This window comes from Xenopus tropicalis, chromosome 9, assembly GCF_000004195.4.
Source record: "Xenopus tropicalis strain Nigerian chromosome 9, UCB_Xtro_10.0, whole genome shotgun sequence".
Taxonomy (NCBI): Eukaryota; Metazoa; Chordata; class Amphibia; order Anura; family Pipidae; genus Xenopus; species Xenopus tropicalis.
This window is the reverse complement of record NC_030685.2, coordinates 48,362,002-48,379,173: the sequence shown is the minus strand read 5'-3', so window position 1 is coordinate 48,379,173 and position 17,172 is coordinate 48,362,002. Positions and strand designations below refer to the sequence as shown.

At 35.5% G+C, this 17,172-nt stretch overlaps 1 protein-coding gene across 2 annotated transcripts in view; it reads left to right on the top strand.

Annotated features, from left to right (window-relative positions):
- The window catches only part of gulp1 (GULP PTB domain containing engulfment adaptor 1), a 132,398-nt gene extending 119,045 nt beyond the window's left edge, over window positions 1–13,353 (top strand). For both annotated transcript variants that reach the window (XM_018097629.2, XM_031893544.1), the window contains one exon: window positions 11,673–13,353. In XM_018097629.2, the coding sequence (XP_017953118.1) occupies window positions 11,673–11,744 (72 nt within the window). In that variant the 3' untranslated portion in view covers window positions 11,745–13,353. The remainder of the gene's footprint in view (window positions 1–11,672) is intronic.
- Window positions 13,354–17,172: the final 3,819 nt, after the last annotated feature.

The window sequence follows — 17,172 nt, the reverse complement described above, 5'->3', positions numbered from 1 at the left end:
ACAATGATGATTGAGCAACTGTCTCTTGTAAGGAGCCAGCTTATAAAGCCCCTTAATTGCTCGACCAACAACACTTGTGATTAACAAGATGGGTGGAGACAAAAGGGAAATGGGCAGAGATGCTAGATGCACATCAGGGCAACTGACTAAGCCCTGCTCAAAGAGCCTCCTGTGGCTCAATAGGTTAATGCAGATACAGTTCAAAGTTCGTTTCCTCGCAGATCCTGACAGTAAGAAATCGAAAAATAACAAAAAATAGTAATAGGTGAATGAGGTAAAAATTCTTACCCATTATAGTAGAGGGTCCGGGTGCTCATGTCCCAGACCTTCAGCTTCAGGGAGCCAATAAAGGAAATCGAAAAAGACAGACATGCTCTCTGAATAAATGAACATCTTATGTAGCTCAACAAGTTTATTACTAGTTTATTTAAACTTACACATAATGCTACAAAGCCTGATCAACTGCAGCAAGATAACACCCTTAGCAGCAGAATGAAACCCGGTCCTAACCAAGTATGTTTGTTGCTAGATTTGTGCCTTAACACCACATACTTTAAATACAAGGACCAATTTTACATGCAGAAACATGGCTGTGCAATGGGTTCACCAGTTTCTCTTATTGTAGCCGACTTGTACATGGAGAAAGTGGAAAGGAAGGCCTTACTTACATTCAAGGGAACTACACCAGGTCACTGGTTCAGGTTTGTAGATGGCACAGGTTAAAATCAGATCCAATAAAGTGGTGGCCTTTTCAGAACACATAAACTCAGTGGACAGTATACAGGAAACCCACTCATACAGATCAATATCTGCTGTTCGATTTCCACCATCCGCTGGAACACAAACATGGGTGTTATTAGAATGCTACACCGGTGTGACAACCGATACAGACTACAAGGACAAGAAGCACAAACATCTCAGAGGAGCACTGAAAGATTGTGGCTACCCAGTTTCAGAACTCTTCACAGATCCATTCATGCAACTCTTGCAAGTAACACCTGTCTCTATAAATCACATGATACTTTGGTAATGCTATCAGCATTCACACCTCTGTGAATTATTTACAAAATAATAATGTATTATATTATTATTGTCTCTTTAAATATAAATAATTGTAATAATATAATGGAAAACAATCATGTATACCAAATATAGTATAACATAATACAATATATTTAAATTAGAATTCATTAAGTAGGGATCGATGTGTGCATATATACATTCTGCAAATATAGTTATAGCATTGATCCAATATAAAATGATTGTTCTTATTTTAATATTTTTATTGACTGGTGAAGAAAATTAACAACAACTTTGTTACACTTAGGCATAGACATTTCTGAGGTTCAGTAAAGTATAATTAGTACAGCTTAACCCTTTAAAGGAGAAGGAAAGTCTAAGTCACTTGGGGGTGCCAAAATGTTAGGCACCCCCAAGTGACTTAAATCACTTACCTTGTACCCCGGGCTGGTGCCCCTGTTGGGAGAGAACAGCACCCCCAAGTGACTTAGACTTTCCTTGTCCTTTAAGTGCCACAGGATGTAGAATCTACATCCTGTGTATCAAAGTACCTAAGTGCCACAGGACGTAGATTCTACGTCCTGCTTTATTTTCCGGATGGGAGTGGAGGAACAGTTTTTCACACTTACTTGCACACATACACACATGCACACAAAACATATTTTACCTAATGTACACACACTTACACACTTATGTAATTTAGTTTTTTTTTTTTTTTTTAATCACATCGTTTTTATTCTTGCCTGAAAAAAATGTTTTATTGTCATTGCGGATAGCGTATTTGCTAACCGCACATTTTCTGTGATTTTGGTGCATTTTTAGGTATTTTATTGCATTTTTAGCCATTTTATTGCGTTTACAGTTATGCATAGTTGTTGTTCCCTTAACTTTGTCTGTAAAACTTATTTGCCCAAGCCAAAATACTCAAACTGTTATTCTGACCGCAGATATTATTAGGCAAAAAAAATTATTTTAGTGTTTTTTTTTATTTTTATCAATTTTATTGCATTTCACATTGTTCTTTATTACTTGTCTTTGCACATGGACATTTTGTCTGCTGTATTTCAATTTGGTATCCTCTGTACCCCACATAGTTTGGTAAATCTATGCATATTGGGCATCAAACTGTTCAGTAGACCCCTGGTGTTCATACTTAAGAGTATTTTATGTTGGTATATTACTAAATGTGGGGTACGTAATGGGGCAACATGCAAGCTTTGTGCCAATTTTCAGAAATGTCACAGGGTGCCCCTGTACGTCACATATTTTGGTAAATCTATGCATATAGGGCATCAAACTGTTCAGTAAACCCCTGGCGTTCACATTTAGAATGTTTTATGTTGATACGTTACAAAATGTGGGGGTACATAATGTGGTAAAATGCAAGCTTTGTGACGATTTTCAGAAATGTCATAAAAACCGTTCTGTTTAGCATAGCTTGGTAGTTTGGTAGTTTGCAGTAGAAAGTTGTATTTACCTACTTTTGTTTTGTCAGAATGTGTACTTTCGGAAAATATATGGTTTTCTAGGGAGTCCATACTGTTAGGGGGTCTTATGGCACATAATACACATACCAGGTGCAAAATTTGCACGTGCCGTAACGTCTTATGTGAAAATTCATGTGCACTATTTTTATTTGGGTGCCCCTGTATGCCACATAGTTTGGTAAATCTATGCATATATGGCATCAAACTGTTCAGTAAACCCCTGGTGTTCACATTTAGAGTGTTTTATGTTGATACGGTACAGAATGTTGGGGTACATAATGTGGTAAAATGCAAGCTTTGTGACGATTTTCAGAAATGTCATAAAAACCGTTCTGTTTAGCATAGCTTTGTAGTTTGCTAGTTTGCAGTAGAAAGTTGTATTTACCCATTTTTGTTTTGTCTGAATGTGTACTTTCGGAAAATGTATAGTTTTCTAGGGTGTCCATACTGTTAGGGGGTCTTATGGCACATAATGCACATGCCGGTAGCTTATATTGCAGCGTATACACTTTGGGGCCCATTTACTTACTCACGAACGGGCCGAATGCGTCCGATTGCGTTTTTTTCGTAATGATCGGTATTTTGCAATTTTTTCGGAAAATTATCGCGACTTTTTCGTTACCAATACGATTTTTGTGGAAAAACGCGAGTTTTTCGTAGCCATTCTGAAAGTTGCGATTTTTTCGTAGCGTTAAAACTTGCGCAAAAAGTGGCGATTTTTTAGTAGTGTTAAAACTTGCGCAAAACGTTGCGCCTTTTAAGTTTTAACGCTACGAAAAATGCGCAACTTTTCGCGCAAGTTTTAACGCTACGAAAAAATCGCAACTTTCGGAATGGCTACGAAAAACTCGCGTTTTTTCGCGCAAATCGTATTGGTAACGAAAAAGTCGCGATAATTTCCGAAAAGTCGTAAAGGCGTCGAAAAAATCGCAAAAAATACGGAATTTTTCCAATTCGGATTCGAATTCGTGGGTTAGTAAATCAGCCCCTTTGTATGCACTAACTTCCTTTTGGGGTCTCTAAATGCCAGATACATTGGTGATCCTATGCACAATGGGCATCAAACTGTTCAGTGGACCCTTGGCTTTCATATTTAGGATGTGTTTTCTTGGTACCTAATGTTATGTGGGAGATAAGGTGCTTGAAAGTGGAAGATCTGATGGGATTTTCAGGTATTTCATCAAAACCGACAATTTCGGGAAAGCATTGCGACTCTGTAGTTTGGAGTAGAAAGACATGGGTACCAATTTTGAATTCACCTGAATGTGTACTTTCCCAAAATATATGGTTATGGGGGGTCAATGTATTTTTTTGTGTTTTTACCCCACAGAAAATGCAGTAAACGTGTTGAATTTTCAGTAGCTAAAGTGACCTCTGGGGCAATTTCTATTCACTAACTTCCTTATGGGGTCTCTAAATGCCGGATACATTGGTGATCCTATGCACAATGGGCATCAAACTGTTTAGCGGATCCTTGGCTTTCATATTTAGCTAAAGAGATCTCCGGGGCAATTTGCATGTACTAACTTCCTTTTGGGGTTTCTAAATTCCAGATACATCGGTGATCCTATGCACAATGGGCATTAAACTGTTCAGTGGACCCTTGGCTTTCATATTTACTGTAGGATGTATTTTCTTGATACCTAATATTATGTGGGAGATATGATGCTTGAAAGTGGAAGATTTGAGGCGATTTTTTAGAATTTTTTTTTCTTTTGTATTTCAAGCTCTAAATCTTGTTCAGAAGTGGAAATACACAAAAACTCAGGCAGATTTGGAAAGCTCAGGTTCTCATGAAAAAAACAATATATAGTTTGCCTACCTAAACTTCCCCCAGTAAAATCCCCTAAATTGAGAGAGCACAGAATGTTTACAAAATGTCTTACACTGAGGGGAACCGAAATGTCAAATTCTGCTGGCACTTAAAGGGTTAATAATAAAAAAAAATAAAAATCATGCATCGTAACTTTTGCAAAAGTTTTAAATCGGTTGTGACTTCACCAGTTTTATAACTATCAGATAGCCAATAAAAATATCAAAGAAATAGAAAATGCAAACAAAACATATAAAAAAGAAAAAGGAAGAAAATAAAAGAGACAGGTGAGCACTAATGGCTCCATGGTTGTATATAAACCAGGATATAAAAAGTTTAGTATAAATTAAAATTAAGATTAAAGGGCTTATAGTAAGATATGGGTTTGTCTTATGTTCAATAACTCGCGGTATTTAAGCTCAGACAAAGCTTAATGATATAACTGAAGTGGTTTTAACTGCATATTTGCTGGCGTTCCATGGGTTCCATTTAGCATGGTATTTTTGGAGGAAGTGGTTATTCCTAGCATTGTAGTATTCCATGGAGTTGTTGTTATTAATTAAGGCCAAAATTTAGTCTGTCGTTGGGATGGATGTTGATTTCCAGTTTCTTGCTAATAATAAACGAGAAGCTGCTAGAATATGAATTATCAGGCACTTTTTGTTCCAGGAGATATGATCCAAGTCTAAATTCAAGAGAGCCGTTCTGGGAGAAAGTGTGATGGGCATTTGAAGTATTTCTGTTAGGATTGAAAATATTAAGGGCTAGAATTGATAGATCTTGGGGCAATCCCACCATATATGAATAAAGGTTCCAACCTGGTTGCAGTTTCTCCAGCACTTATTTGATTCTGTAGCTGGGAAAATTCTGTAAAGATTTGCAGGGGTCATATACCATCTATAAATTAGTTTCACACTGGATTCGAGAAGACAAATTGATCGAGTAGATGATAAAAGGGCAGGAAAGGCTGTGTTCCAGTCTATAGGATCAATTTTTATGTTCAGTTCAGATTCCCATTTTGTGGTGAAAGAATCCAATTCTTGTAAGTTTATATCTAGCAAAATACCATAGTAATGAGAGATTTTTGAGGGTTGTTGTATTAAAGAGGTAAGCCGCTTTTGATCTGTTGGTAATGCTTTTAATGTCTGTAGTGAATACGTTTTTAAATAACTTGCTATTTGTAGGAAAGTTAAAAAAGGTGTGTTTGAGACATTAAATTTGTTCCTTAAGTAAGTGAAAGGTTGAAATATCGAGTTATGGAACATGTCGGAAAAAGTAAGAATGTTTACTTCTTTCCATGGGGTTAAATTCAAATTATCTATCAGTTTTTGGAATCCAGATAATGGGAATAGAGGGTATAGTCCATCTTTCAGATTACCAGAATGCATAAGTGTGTCCCAGATTTTGAATGTAGCTGTAGTGGCAGGTAAGAGAGTTTCTTGTCCTGTTCGTAGTCGAGGAGGAATCCAGATAGTAGAAATAATAGGATGCTCTCCTATAATAAACTCTCTGTCCATTGAGGGGGATTGTTTATGTCAAAAAATTGCTGCAGAAAGTTGAGGTGACAGGCTTGATAGTACTTTTTAAAATTAGGCAGGGCTAATCCTCCTTTGTTTTTTGGCTTTGCCATTGTAGTATATGCAGTTCTAGGTTTTTTTTTTTGCCAAATAAATTTAGATAATAACCCTTGTAGTGATACAAAAAATTTAGCAGAAATGGGTATTGGAATAGTTCTAAATAAATATAAAATTTTTGGTAACAAATTACATTTAATTGCAGCTAGACTACCAAGCCAAGAAATAGCTTTATACATCCAGTCCTGTGTAAGTTTTTGAAATGTTGCCAACATAGGAATGAAGTTATCTAAATTCTTAACAGAAAAATTTAAATGAATACCCAAATATTTTATGGAAGACCGCTGCCATTCAAACCCATAAGAGGCTTTTAAACACTGCAAAGTGTGATTTGGAATCCAGATAGGTAAAGCTTCTGTTTTGGTTGTATTAATTTTATAGTAAGAAACTGCTGAGAACTGCTGGAGAATTTGGAATAAAGCTGGTAAGGAGTTAGCCGGTTCAGTAAGTGTGATGATCACATCATCCGCAAATAATGAAGCAAGTGTGGGAACCAATTGTGTATCCCTGAATTTTAACAGATTTCCGTATGGATTCAGCTAATGGTTCCATTAAAAGAGCAAATATTAACGGGGAGAGGGGACAGCCTTGTCTCGTAGCATTAGTCAAAGAAAATGAGGCAGAGCTAAAACCATTTGTAAGCACTTTAGCAGGTGGTTTAATATATAATGATAAAACACTGTTCAAAAAAAAATCAGAAAAGCCAAATTTTATCAATTTAATAAAAAGCCAGGCGACTCTATCAAATGCTTTTTCAGCATCTAAAGAAAGAATCAAGCAGGGAATTTTGTGTGAATTAGCGTGAAGAGATATATTAATTAATTTTCTAGTATTATCCGGGGCTTGTCTAGTGCGGACAAAGCCTACTTGGTCATTTACTATGAGGGTTTTTAAGATTGGATTCAATCTAGTGGCAAGTATTTTTGCATAAATTTTTAAATCCGAGTTTAATAAGGAGATTGGCCTATAATTAGTTACTAAATTGGGATCCTTCCCTGGTTTTGGAATGGTGGTGATGGTAGCTTGGAATAATTCAGAGCGGGGAGAATTGTTACTACTTAAATTATTAAATAGCTGAGTTAAGAGTGGGGAAATAGTAGAAAGTAACTTTTTATAAAAATTTGTTAGTAAATCCATCAGGGCCTGGGGCTTTATTGTTTTTTAATATTTTAACTGCTTGCAAGTCTTCATCTGCCGAGATAGGTTTGTTTAAGTGTTCTTTTTGCTGTTGGGAAAGAGTTGGTAAGGGTAAAGAGGCTAAAAAATTGTCAAAAATAGGCTGTGTCGGTTGTGGAGTGTTAGGGACATTGTGTAGGTTGTAATGGGTTGAGTAATAATATTCTTGTTTTGGCTCTTGCCTCTTTAAGTTTGTTGGTCAGCAGTCTTCCCATTTTATTATCCTCTGAGTAATACATTTGTTTCAGCATCAACAGTTGGTATGCAATTTTTTCAGCGTTTATATCATACATTTTTTGTTTTAGCATTGCCACCATTTGGGAATTAGCTCCAGTAGGTCTTTTCTTTAAGTTAGATAACTCGGTAGCCAATTGTTCATGGAGCTAAAGAAAGGTCTTTTGTTTCTTTTTTTTCTAAGTTAGAGGTCAAAGACATAATGTGGCCTCTTATAAAAAGTAAATCTGGACTGTAATCCATCTGTGGATTGGAAGATTTAAAATCTTCTGTAAGCTTAATTAAGTGGTCTATATTTTTGGGGGTGGAAAGAATTGTGTTGTTCATTTTCCATATAGTACTTGAGCATGGAACCGCAGTTAAGTTGAGGTGGAGGCCCACTGGAGCGTGGTCTGTCCAGGTGGCAATGCCTATGTAAACTTTTTCCATAGATTGCAAAAGAAAAGGATCTAAAAAGATTAGATCTATTCGTGAATGAGATAGGTGTACGTGTGAGAAAAAAAAAAAAATCTTTATCAGCTGGGTGTCCTGCTCTCCAGGCATCATATAGGCCATATTTTTTAATTAGTAGTTTCAGGCCTTTAGCCAGGTTCATAGTGGTACGCAGCGCTTGATCTTTGGGAATTGGAAATTTATCGAAGTAGGGATCTGGAGCCACATTAAAATCACTTAATACTATTAGTTGCCTGCGGTCTAAGAGGGAGTCTGGTAGAGTTTTCAGTGCTTTATGTACATTAGGATATAAACAATAAGAATGGAATACTTTTGTGAGTATATTTCAAAATTTAGCAATAAAAATCTACCATGTGGATCTTGTTGTATCTCCTTAATAGAGATTGGTAAAGAATTTTTAACTAAGATGGCTACCCCATTTTTTTTAACAGGAGCATTAGCATGAAATATCTCTGAGTAGTAGGAAGAATTAAGCTTGGTGTGGGCATTCGCTTTAAAATGTGTTTCTTGGAGACAGAGGATATCAATTTTTGCGTTCCTAGCCCAATTAAGTACGGTTTTCCTTTTCTGAGGACTATTAAGCCCTTTAACATCACTGAGACTATGGGGCTGATTTACTAACCCACGAATCCGACCCGAATTGGAAAAGTTCCGACTTGAAAACGAACATTTTGCGACTTTTTCGTATGTTTTGTGATTTTTTCGGCGTCTTTACGAATTTTTCGTTACCAATACGATTTTTGCGTAAAAACGCGAGTTTTTCGTAGCCTTTACGAAAGTTGCGTAAAATCTTGCGATTTTTCCGTAGCGTTAAAACTTATGCGAAAAGTTGCGCCTTTTTCGTAGCGTTAAAACTTAAAAGGTGCGAAGTTTCGCGTAAATTTTAACGCTACGAAAAAAGTGCAACTTTTTGCGCAAGTTTTAACGCTATGAAAAATCGCAAGATTTTACGCAACTTTCGTAATGGCTACGAAAAACTCGCGTTTTTACGCAAAAATCGTATTGGTAAAGAAAAATTCGTAAAGACGCCGAAAAAATTGCAAAAAATACGAAAAAATCGCAAAATACCGATCTTTACGAAAAAAACGCAATCGGACTCATTTCGACCCGTTCGTGGGTTAGTAAATGTGCCCCTATGTGTAAATGCATTTTAAACATAGGAGTTATATGTACAAGGTGATAGTAGAAAATGCAGATAAATTATTATGTTACTAGGAGAAAACGCAAGACCCAAAAATTAAATAATATATCCTGGTAATTAATTTTAACTTGTCAAAGAAAAAAAAAAAAGAGAGATTGGAGAAGAAAATATTTGACCATCCGTGATACCAGAAGTTTCTGGACTTTCCAAAACAACATGTGACATCTGGGGCCATTTGATAGTGTGGGGTGACGATATAGGATTCAGCATGTAGCAGTTAATCATTCCTTATCTGTAAACAACTTACATAAATGATCAAAACAACTTATATTAAATGTCTACACTCACAGTTACAGGTGTTGGGTTAGCAGACTCCGTTTCTGAGTTGCTGTCCTGCGTAGCCTGATCAAGTGTTCCAGTGCCATCTTGGATTTTCACCGCTGACTGTTTCGGCTTAGCCAAAAAAGGAGTTAGATCAGGCTGGGTTAATCTTTTATTCCCCTTGGGCGGCATCTCTTGGCAATAGAAAATAGAAAAGAGGACCGCACAGGATTTATGGCACAAATCAGGTTGTAGCCATTTCTTTTTAATGGTTTAGGAAGCAGAGTTCCTCTCACACGTCCGGTCGCATCAGCGTCCTGGCCACCATCTGCAGCATACCACTATATGAGAAAATGCAATCCAATACTCATCATTTATGGATGCAAAAATAAATCAGGGAGTTGCAAACATCTCTCTGCTTAGATCTTTTTACCCTTCTGACAAACAAAAGCCACACGGGGAGACAACCACCACAGGCTGGTTTTGATCAAGGGAGATTTTAATGCTTTTTATAATGGTTGAATTAAGGCCTAAAATGTTATTAGTGAAAGGGCCTAGGACATCTTTGTGTAAAATATGGCGAGAAATTAATTTAATTGAAAACAACGCATATTGTTTTAATTGTTAAAGCTTAAGTGAACTTACAGACAATTTATGCATATTTCTAATATCCCTCAGGGACAAAATGGTCCAACTTAAGATGGTCCTTGACATCTATATTACGCCCCTGAGGCTTATAGCCATGGGAAGATTAGAAGGAACTAAATGGCAATGTTACTGGGGAGTGCTCCAATGTAATGTATTGGACCGACATTATCCACTATATTAAACCTACCTGGGATAAGATCTCTTATTACTTGTCTCTTAAGTATATTACAAAAATCTAGAATGTTGTAGGATTCATTATGTTTTATGTAATTATGAAATGGATCCAACAGTGGCTCAAAAACAATACTTTTATTAGACGTGCTACTGTAAGGGCATGTGCAATTTAATGTCCATTCTATGTCTACATTCCTTCTTCCTGTGCTTGCTCACTGTGTTCTTGTGAACTTGCTGTCATTATGTGTTTACTTTCATGTTACTACTTTCTTTTATATGGAAATATGTACTAATTCACTTCAAATATTCTCTTGGCCACAGGGTCCAGAATAACGACACACTTTTAATGAGTCAATACCTTTATGTAGGATTACAAAATTATTATACCCTAAATGCAGTAAAAAAACTAGTAAATATTTAATAAAAACAAGTAAAGCCATCTTTCTCAAATGTATATTGTACAACACATCTGAGCAATGTATAGAAATGTCCCAATACTATAGGCTAATATAAATGTAAAATGCCTTGAGGCTTGAGGTTTTTCTGATGGTACTAAAATTGTGCAAAAGCTAAAAGTTATATGCAGGATGTTGTCAATCTTAAAATTGGAGAAATGGGCAGCAAATTGTCAAATAAAGTTCATTGTTGATAAGGTTATGCACTTGAGAAAAATCACATATGAAGCTTTTCAACATTTTTGTTGAAAACAGACTGTTTAACTCTTTCTGTGTTTCTGCAAATAATGTAGTCTCTTGCATAAAAAAGGCATGACTTAAGGAACGAAAAAAAAAATAATTTGGTCCTTTATAATCCCTTATAAGTCTTCACCTTAAGTATGCACTGAAGTACTGAAGAGGCTTTGTATGTATCTTCAATGAATGCTTCTTCTTTATCATCTTTATCTAACATCACACCAACCAACACCAAAAAATTTTGTGAATTAAGCTACTAAAAATGCCCTTCTCTTTAAACAATACAGGGGTGTTTGTCCATATATTGCAACATGTTCAAGCTTGCCAACTACGTAAAATTCATGCCTTGTGTGGCCAGTCCTACATTGACTTTCATCTTATTCATTAAGAATTCTAATTTAGCAGTATACAAATTTTACAGGGACTACGTTTTACCTGTAACTTACTTGCTTTCAAGGTTAAAACTCCTTATTGGTTTAATTTTTTTATTGGCCACCAATGGTATTACTTGACTGTAGCTGAAAAGGATGGGAGCTACAACATGGCACTGGCTAATGCTCCTGTATAAACTATAGCAAAAAAAAGAGAAAGTTCTGCTCATCACATAGTTTAAAACCATTGAGAAAGAGTAAAAGAAAGCGATAAATGTGCACGCCACAAACACTTCCTTTACCTGGGTGGTCAAGCTGGAAAACAACTTTTAAATCTACCTGTGCTTGAAGGATATACAGTAATAAAATTGTGCAGTAATGGTGTTCTCACAGGCCTGTTTGTCTTTTATTGTTGACAAGCTATTTGTGTATATTATGTGATAGCCATAAATGGGTATTCTGAAAAAATCTGTTGTAAACATAATCATTTTCATCTTCTTCATTTTAGGAGGGGTTCAAAATGGGATTAACAGTAGAAGGAACAATTTTTTGTCTGGACTTTGCTGACCACAGAAGTTGATATCATCAAAACAGTACAACCATCCCTTGCAATAAGCCTGTATTTGAAATTATTTTTTGTTTAATTTTCTGTATGAACCAAAAACATTATTATACTCAGTTAACATAATCAGTATTTTTCAAATGCAGTATAGAAAATACTTTTAGAGAGTTAAATATTGTTTAGATTATGTACCTTCATACTGTATATTACTAATTAAAACTGAAAGCTTCTACGTAGATTTTAGCTAGTTTTAGCTAGTTTTAATGTTTTGGAGCAAAAATCCTACAAAAAAAGTTCAGCTGTTGGTTCGCTGTCTTAATTTGATTTGTTTATTTGCAACCTAGCACTCTCATAACATTTTTTAAAGAGATATCTACAGATAATGCATTTGTACTCATTTTAAGGGACTGCATTTTTAGATAAAGACAAAGTTTTTAAATTATGTAAAGCACTTTATGTCTTAAATGGTCTAATATTTTTATAAAAAATATATATAATTTTGTTCCTTGCCCACACATTAATTGTAGCAAAGTGATGTAAACATAAACAGGCTAAATTTTGGACACAACAAAATAGCCATCTTTTGCAGGGACCATAGCAGACCCATCTTTTACCATCTTTTGTACAGATCATAGCAGAACAAACTCTGGGCATTGTATTAAGTAAAGATTCAAGGTATTTGTTGGAAAGTTCACACCAACACTTCTACAGATGTTTTCACAAATGAACAGTATGAGCTAGCTAAATCTGCTCATAGGATTAAAGTTATTACTTTTAACTTTCATTTATCTTTCTTCTTTTTTAAATAATTCTGACAGAACTGTAAAGAATGCTTAGGATTATTATCCTGTTGCATCACATAGGGCTGCAGGCTGCCCAATAGATCTCATACCAGAAGGTATAGCATGGGAGCTCCTTTAATTCACCCAGTCTACAACATACAAAAACTCATCATCATGGCCCAGCAAGTTGTATTCATAAGTCCATAATACCCATTGATCTAGGTCTAGGTCATAATACCCATTGATTTTTCACAATGTGAGCTCTTTCTTCTTTTTTAATTCTTTTTGATAATGTAAGCAACACAATTCAATTCTAAATAGATCTAGATTGTTTTAAATATAATCGCAAACATGGCTTAATATAAAGTCACAAACATGACTTAATTAACTTAGATAGATATTCTTAAAAAACATTTTTAAATGTAAGCGTACATGGGTTGAAATTTTACCAAAAATGCTTAAAAACAAATCAAAAGTAGAAATTGTGTCAGCATTCAACTTACCTAACTGTTCACACAGAAATCCTGACTATGCCTTGCTAAAATATCCTCCAAAAGTTCAGAAAAATTGCTTATTTAATGTCTGTGTCCTGCTGACAGACACCATGTCACACTGTAATGCTGGGTTATTGGCCAGAAAAAAAGCTTTAATGGAATGCTTCAGCTTTAGCTTAGCATGAAGAGGGAGGTAGAAATTCAGCGGAAACACACTAAGGAGCCCATTTACTAAGGTTTTCTGAGAAAAGTAGTTTTTTTTTTATGTTTCGTTTTTTTTCCCTCAAGATTTACGTATGTGTTTTTTGGCAATAAAAGATTACATTTTTTTTCTTGAAAAATTCAACATAGCTCGAGAGTGTTTCTCAATTTTTTAAAACCACAAGCGTTTGAGATTTATAAAACTTAATGTGAATCTTCTTGACTGACAAAAATTATAAGCTGGCAAGAACCATTGAGTCCTATAGTAGAGGAATAGAATATTCAGTGACTGCTTGTTCTTGACACATTTGCAAGGGGAAGTGAATCCCATCATTGTTTTCTATTTCACCCAGTTTCAAGGGTAAATTAATCCCATCATTGTTTTCTATTTCACACATTTTCTAGGGGAAGTTAATCCCATTATTATTGCCAATGCTTCTAAAATGGCTGCTGGAGCAATTCCTGTTTGAGAAACATAATTAGGATTCATGGAAATCTAAAAATCCCATAGGAATGAAAAGAACATGGGTGAGTTTTTATGTATTAAGCTCTAAACTCACATTTTTATAAATCTGCAACTGAGGGGCCCATGTACAGTACTAATCATCAGATTTTTTTTCTCAATTCAGATTTTTAATGCTAAAAGTCACAGAAGAAAAAGTTTAATTTTTTTTTGAGATTTACTATGTGTCCAAACAGCTAAAAACCCAAATCCAACAACTCGCCAGCTAAAACTTGCCGAGATCATGTAGAAGTCAGTTTGACCCCTAAGTGTTTTTACTTTTTTACTAAATATTTAATATTTTGCACACCTTAAACTTAATGATACATAAGATACCTGAATATTTACAAATACTAAATAGTAAATTCAGAGACAGAGAAGAAGCAAATTGCCAGGTCACCCCTTTAAGTACTACAGTATTATACAATAAGGCTGACCTAAACATTATTCACTGTTCCCCACTGCTAAGAAGTTTAAGGCTTTTCGATAACTTAACTTCTGTTGTATTAGGAATTAACACATTGAGTATGCGCATACAGTAAATATTCACAGTTTGCAAATATGCCATATTTAAAAAGCTTTAAGGACATTCGCACTAATGTTTACCCATTAAATGCACCAGTCTTGTCCTGTAAACACAGGCAGGACAAATATGTTCACTGTGCAAAAAATTTTGTGTTGTGCAAATTCTATAAATTAACCCAACTCTGGAAATAAATGTGCAAATTTTATATATGGCCCCCCAATGTTTTTATTTTGCATGTTTTTGAAAATATTATAAATCATTACCAGATCATGTAAGAGTCAGGAGCTTAATAAATTCATTAAAAATGGCCATGACTACAAATTTACTAAAAAAGTAAATGTACTGATTAAAGTGAAGAAGTTGGCATGGGAAAGCTATTTAATTCTTTGTGGGAAGAGCAGAGAGAGGGGGCACAGCCCTTTGAAGTAGGCAGGCAATGGAAAGATCAAGCCTGCCTGCTATCTAGTTCACAACGCCATGCAATGCTATGTGAGAGAGGGAGGAAGGGGGAACTCTTTGAAGCAAACGGCAAGCTAAATCCTCCCAGTTTATGACGTAGTCCTTTTGACAGATTGAGAAGCTACAGTCAGGTTCAGGATCTTAAGTAGGATTTATGTAGAGAAACAGGACTTTTAGGAAAAAACAGTCAACATGACCTATAGGTAGGTTTTGAAGTAGGTTCATATTTTTATAATACATTTTTTGGTGTCAGTATCACTTTAAGGTTCTGCTAATTGAATTATGTAGAGGATCAATTACTTGACATTAGGGGGCAAAAAACTCAAACATGTAATTCTACTCTGTAAATGTTTATTTTTTGGTACTTAAAATTGATGTGAGGTAAAACAGTTATGGCTAATGGAATGGAAATAATTGAAAATATAATGGCAGTAAATATTAATATGTTATACCATTTGAGAGTGGTCTGTCCAAAATTATCCAAAAATGTATTCAAAACAAGGGAAAACCATTTGTTTTGAGTTAAAAAACGGGGAAGAAAGGTAATTTATCCCAAACTGCCCAATTTTCTTATTTTATAGAGAGGGCCCTAATTGGGGAGCTTCTTTCTTGTTATAAATTCACTGATTGGAATAGCATAAACATGCATATAGTTTATATATTAGGAGGAATAAATCTTTCCATTTTCTAATTAGCAACAAATGATTTTATTCATAATCTCTTATATATATTTTTTGCTTATTACTGTACAATACTCTTCTAACAGATATGTTAATCTGTCCCATTGCTGTAACATATACAATTTAGTTACATTTGTTTTTATGAGATAATGAACCAGTGAAAGTGTGTAACTCTGTTTTAACAAAGCTTATGTAATCCTTAGTTAAAAGCACAACATGGGGCATGGTGGATAAATGCAAATACCTGTCAGTATTATTTTAGTATTATTTCCTATTTTATGAACCAAATGTTGTATGTAATTAATCTTAAATGTAAAAGGCTTTCATTTGTATTAAGACATCCTTAATTTTTACCATAGTTAATTTTGAATTGATATCAGAATTTTTTATTGATATTTTTTCTGTATTTCTACAGAACACAACCATATTTAAATGTCATTATGTATACTGTAGATACAGTACATATTATATTTGTATACTAGCATTTATACAAACTATTTGGCCAGTAATGAGGTTTCTATATCTCAAGATATATGCAGCTAGCAAATTAACTTTTGATTTTTTTAATAAATTCTTTCATTAAACATGGTTGCTTAAAATTATCTACTACTTAAAATGTGTCATTGTTTGTATCTTAACATGTGAAGCATATCCACTTGGTTAGAGTGTAAAGCATATTTGTATTTGTTCTAGATTACACAAATAAAAGGTTTTTAAAGATTTGATGTTTGTTTTAATCATTAGGGATGAATGAGCTTGGCTGAATGGATGGCTGAAAATTTAGTGAAAACACAGAAAACAGTGCAAAAACATGATGTGTTGCCAAACTGCATTGGAGTCAATGGTGAAGTTACATTGTGGTTAATAGGTTTTTAGCTCTGCAACAACAACAACTGTTGTAGAAAAAAAGGCTCCCATGTTGCCAATTTCTTTCAAACTTAGCACAAAGACAGCTCCATAGACCAATAAGCCCGTGGAGCCTGAGCCTTAGATACTGGGAGTGTCTGATAAAGAGAGGCAGAGTGCCTGAGTCTTAGACACTGGGAGTGTCTGATAAAGAAAGGCAGAGTGCCTGAGCCTTAGACACTGGGAGTGTCTGATAAAGAAAGGCAGAGTGCCTGAGCCTTAGACACTGGGAGTGTCTGATAAAGAAAGGCAGAGTGTCTGAGCCTTAGACTCTGGGAGTGTCTGATAAAGAAAGGCAGAGTGCCTGAGCCTTAGACACTGGGAGTGTCTGATAAAGAAAGGCAGAGTGCCTGAGCCTTAGACACTGGGAGTGTCTGATAAAGAAAGGCAGAGTGCCTGAGCCTTAGACACTGGGAGTGTCTGATAAAGAAAGGCAGAGTGTCTGAGCCTTAGATACTGGGAGTGTCTGATAAAGAAAGGCAGAGTGTCTGAGCCTTAGATACTGGGAGTGTCTGATAAAGAAAGGCAGAGTGTCTGAGCCTTAGATACTGGGAGTGTCTGATAAAGAAAGGCAGAGTGTCTGAGCCTTAGATACTGGGAGTGTCTGATAAAGAAAGGCAGAGTGCCTGAGCCTTAGACACTGGGAGTGTCTGATAAAGAGAGGCAGAGTGCCTGAGCTTGAGAGAGAAAGCAAGTGCCAAGGAGACTGTGACTGTGCCTGGAGAGAGGCAGTATTTGAAGAGAGTGCAGCAGTAAAGCTGACTTAAGTTATCTCTGGACTGTGAGTAATAGGGTGTTAACCTGTGAGGGCCTGGGGTAGTCATGAAGCCTACAATTTCATGTATGAGAGACTGTTATATTTTTTGATGCCATATGCAGACAAGTACCTGTTTTTG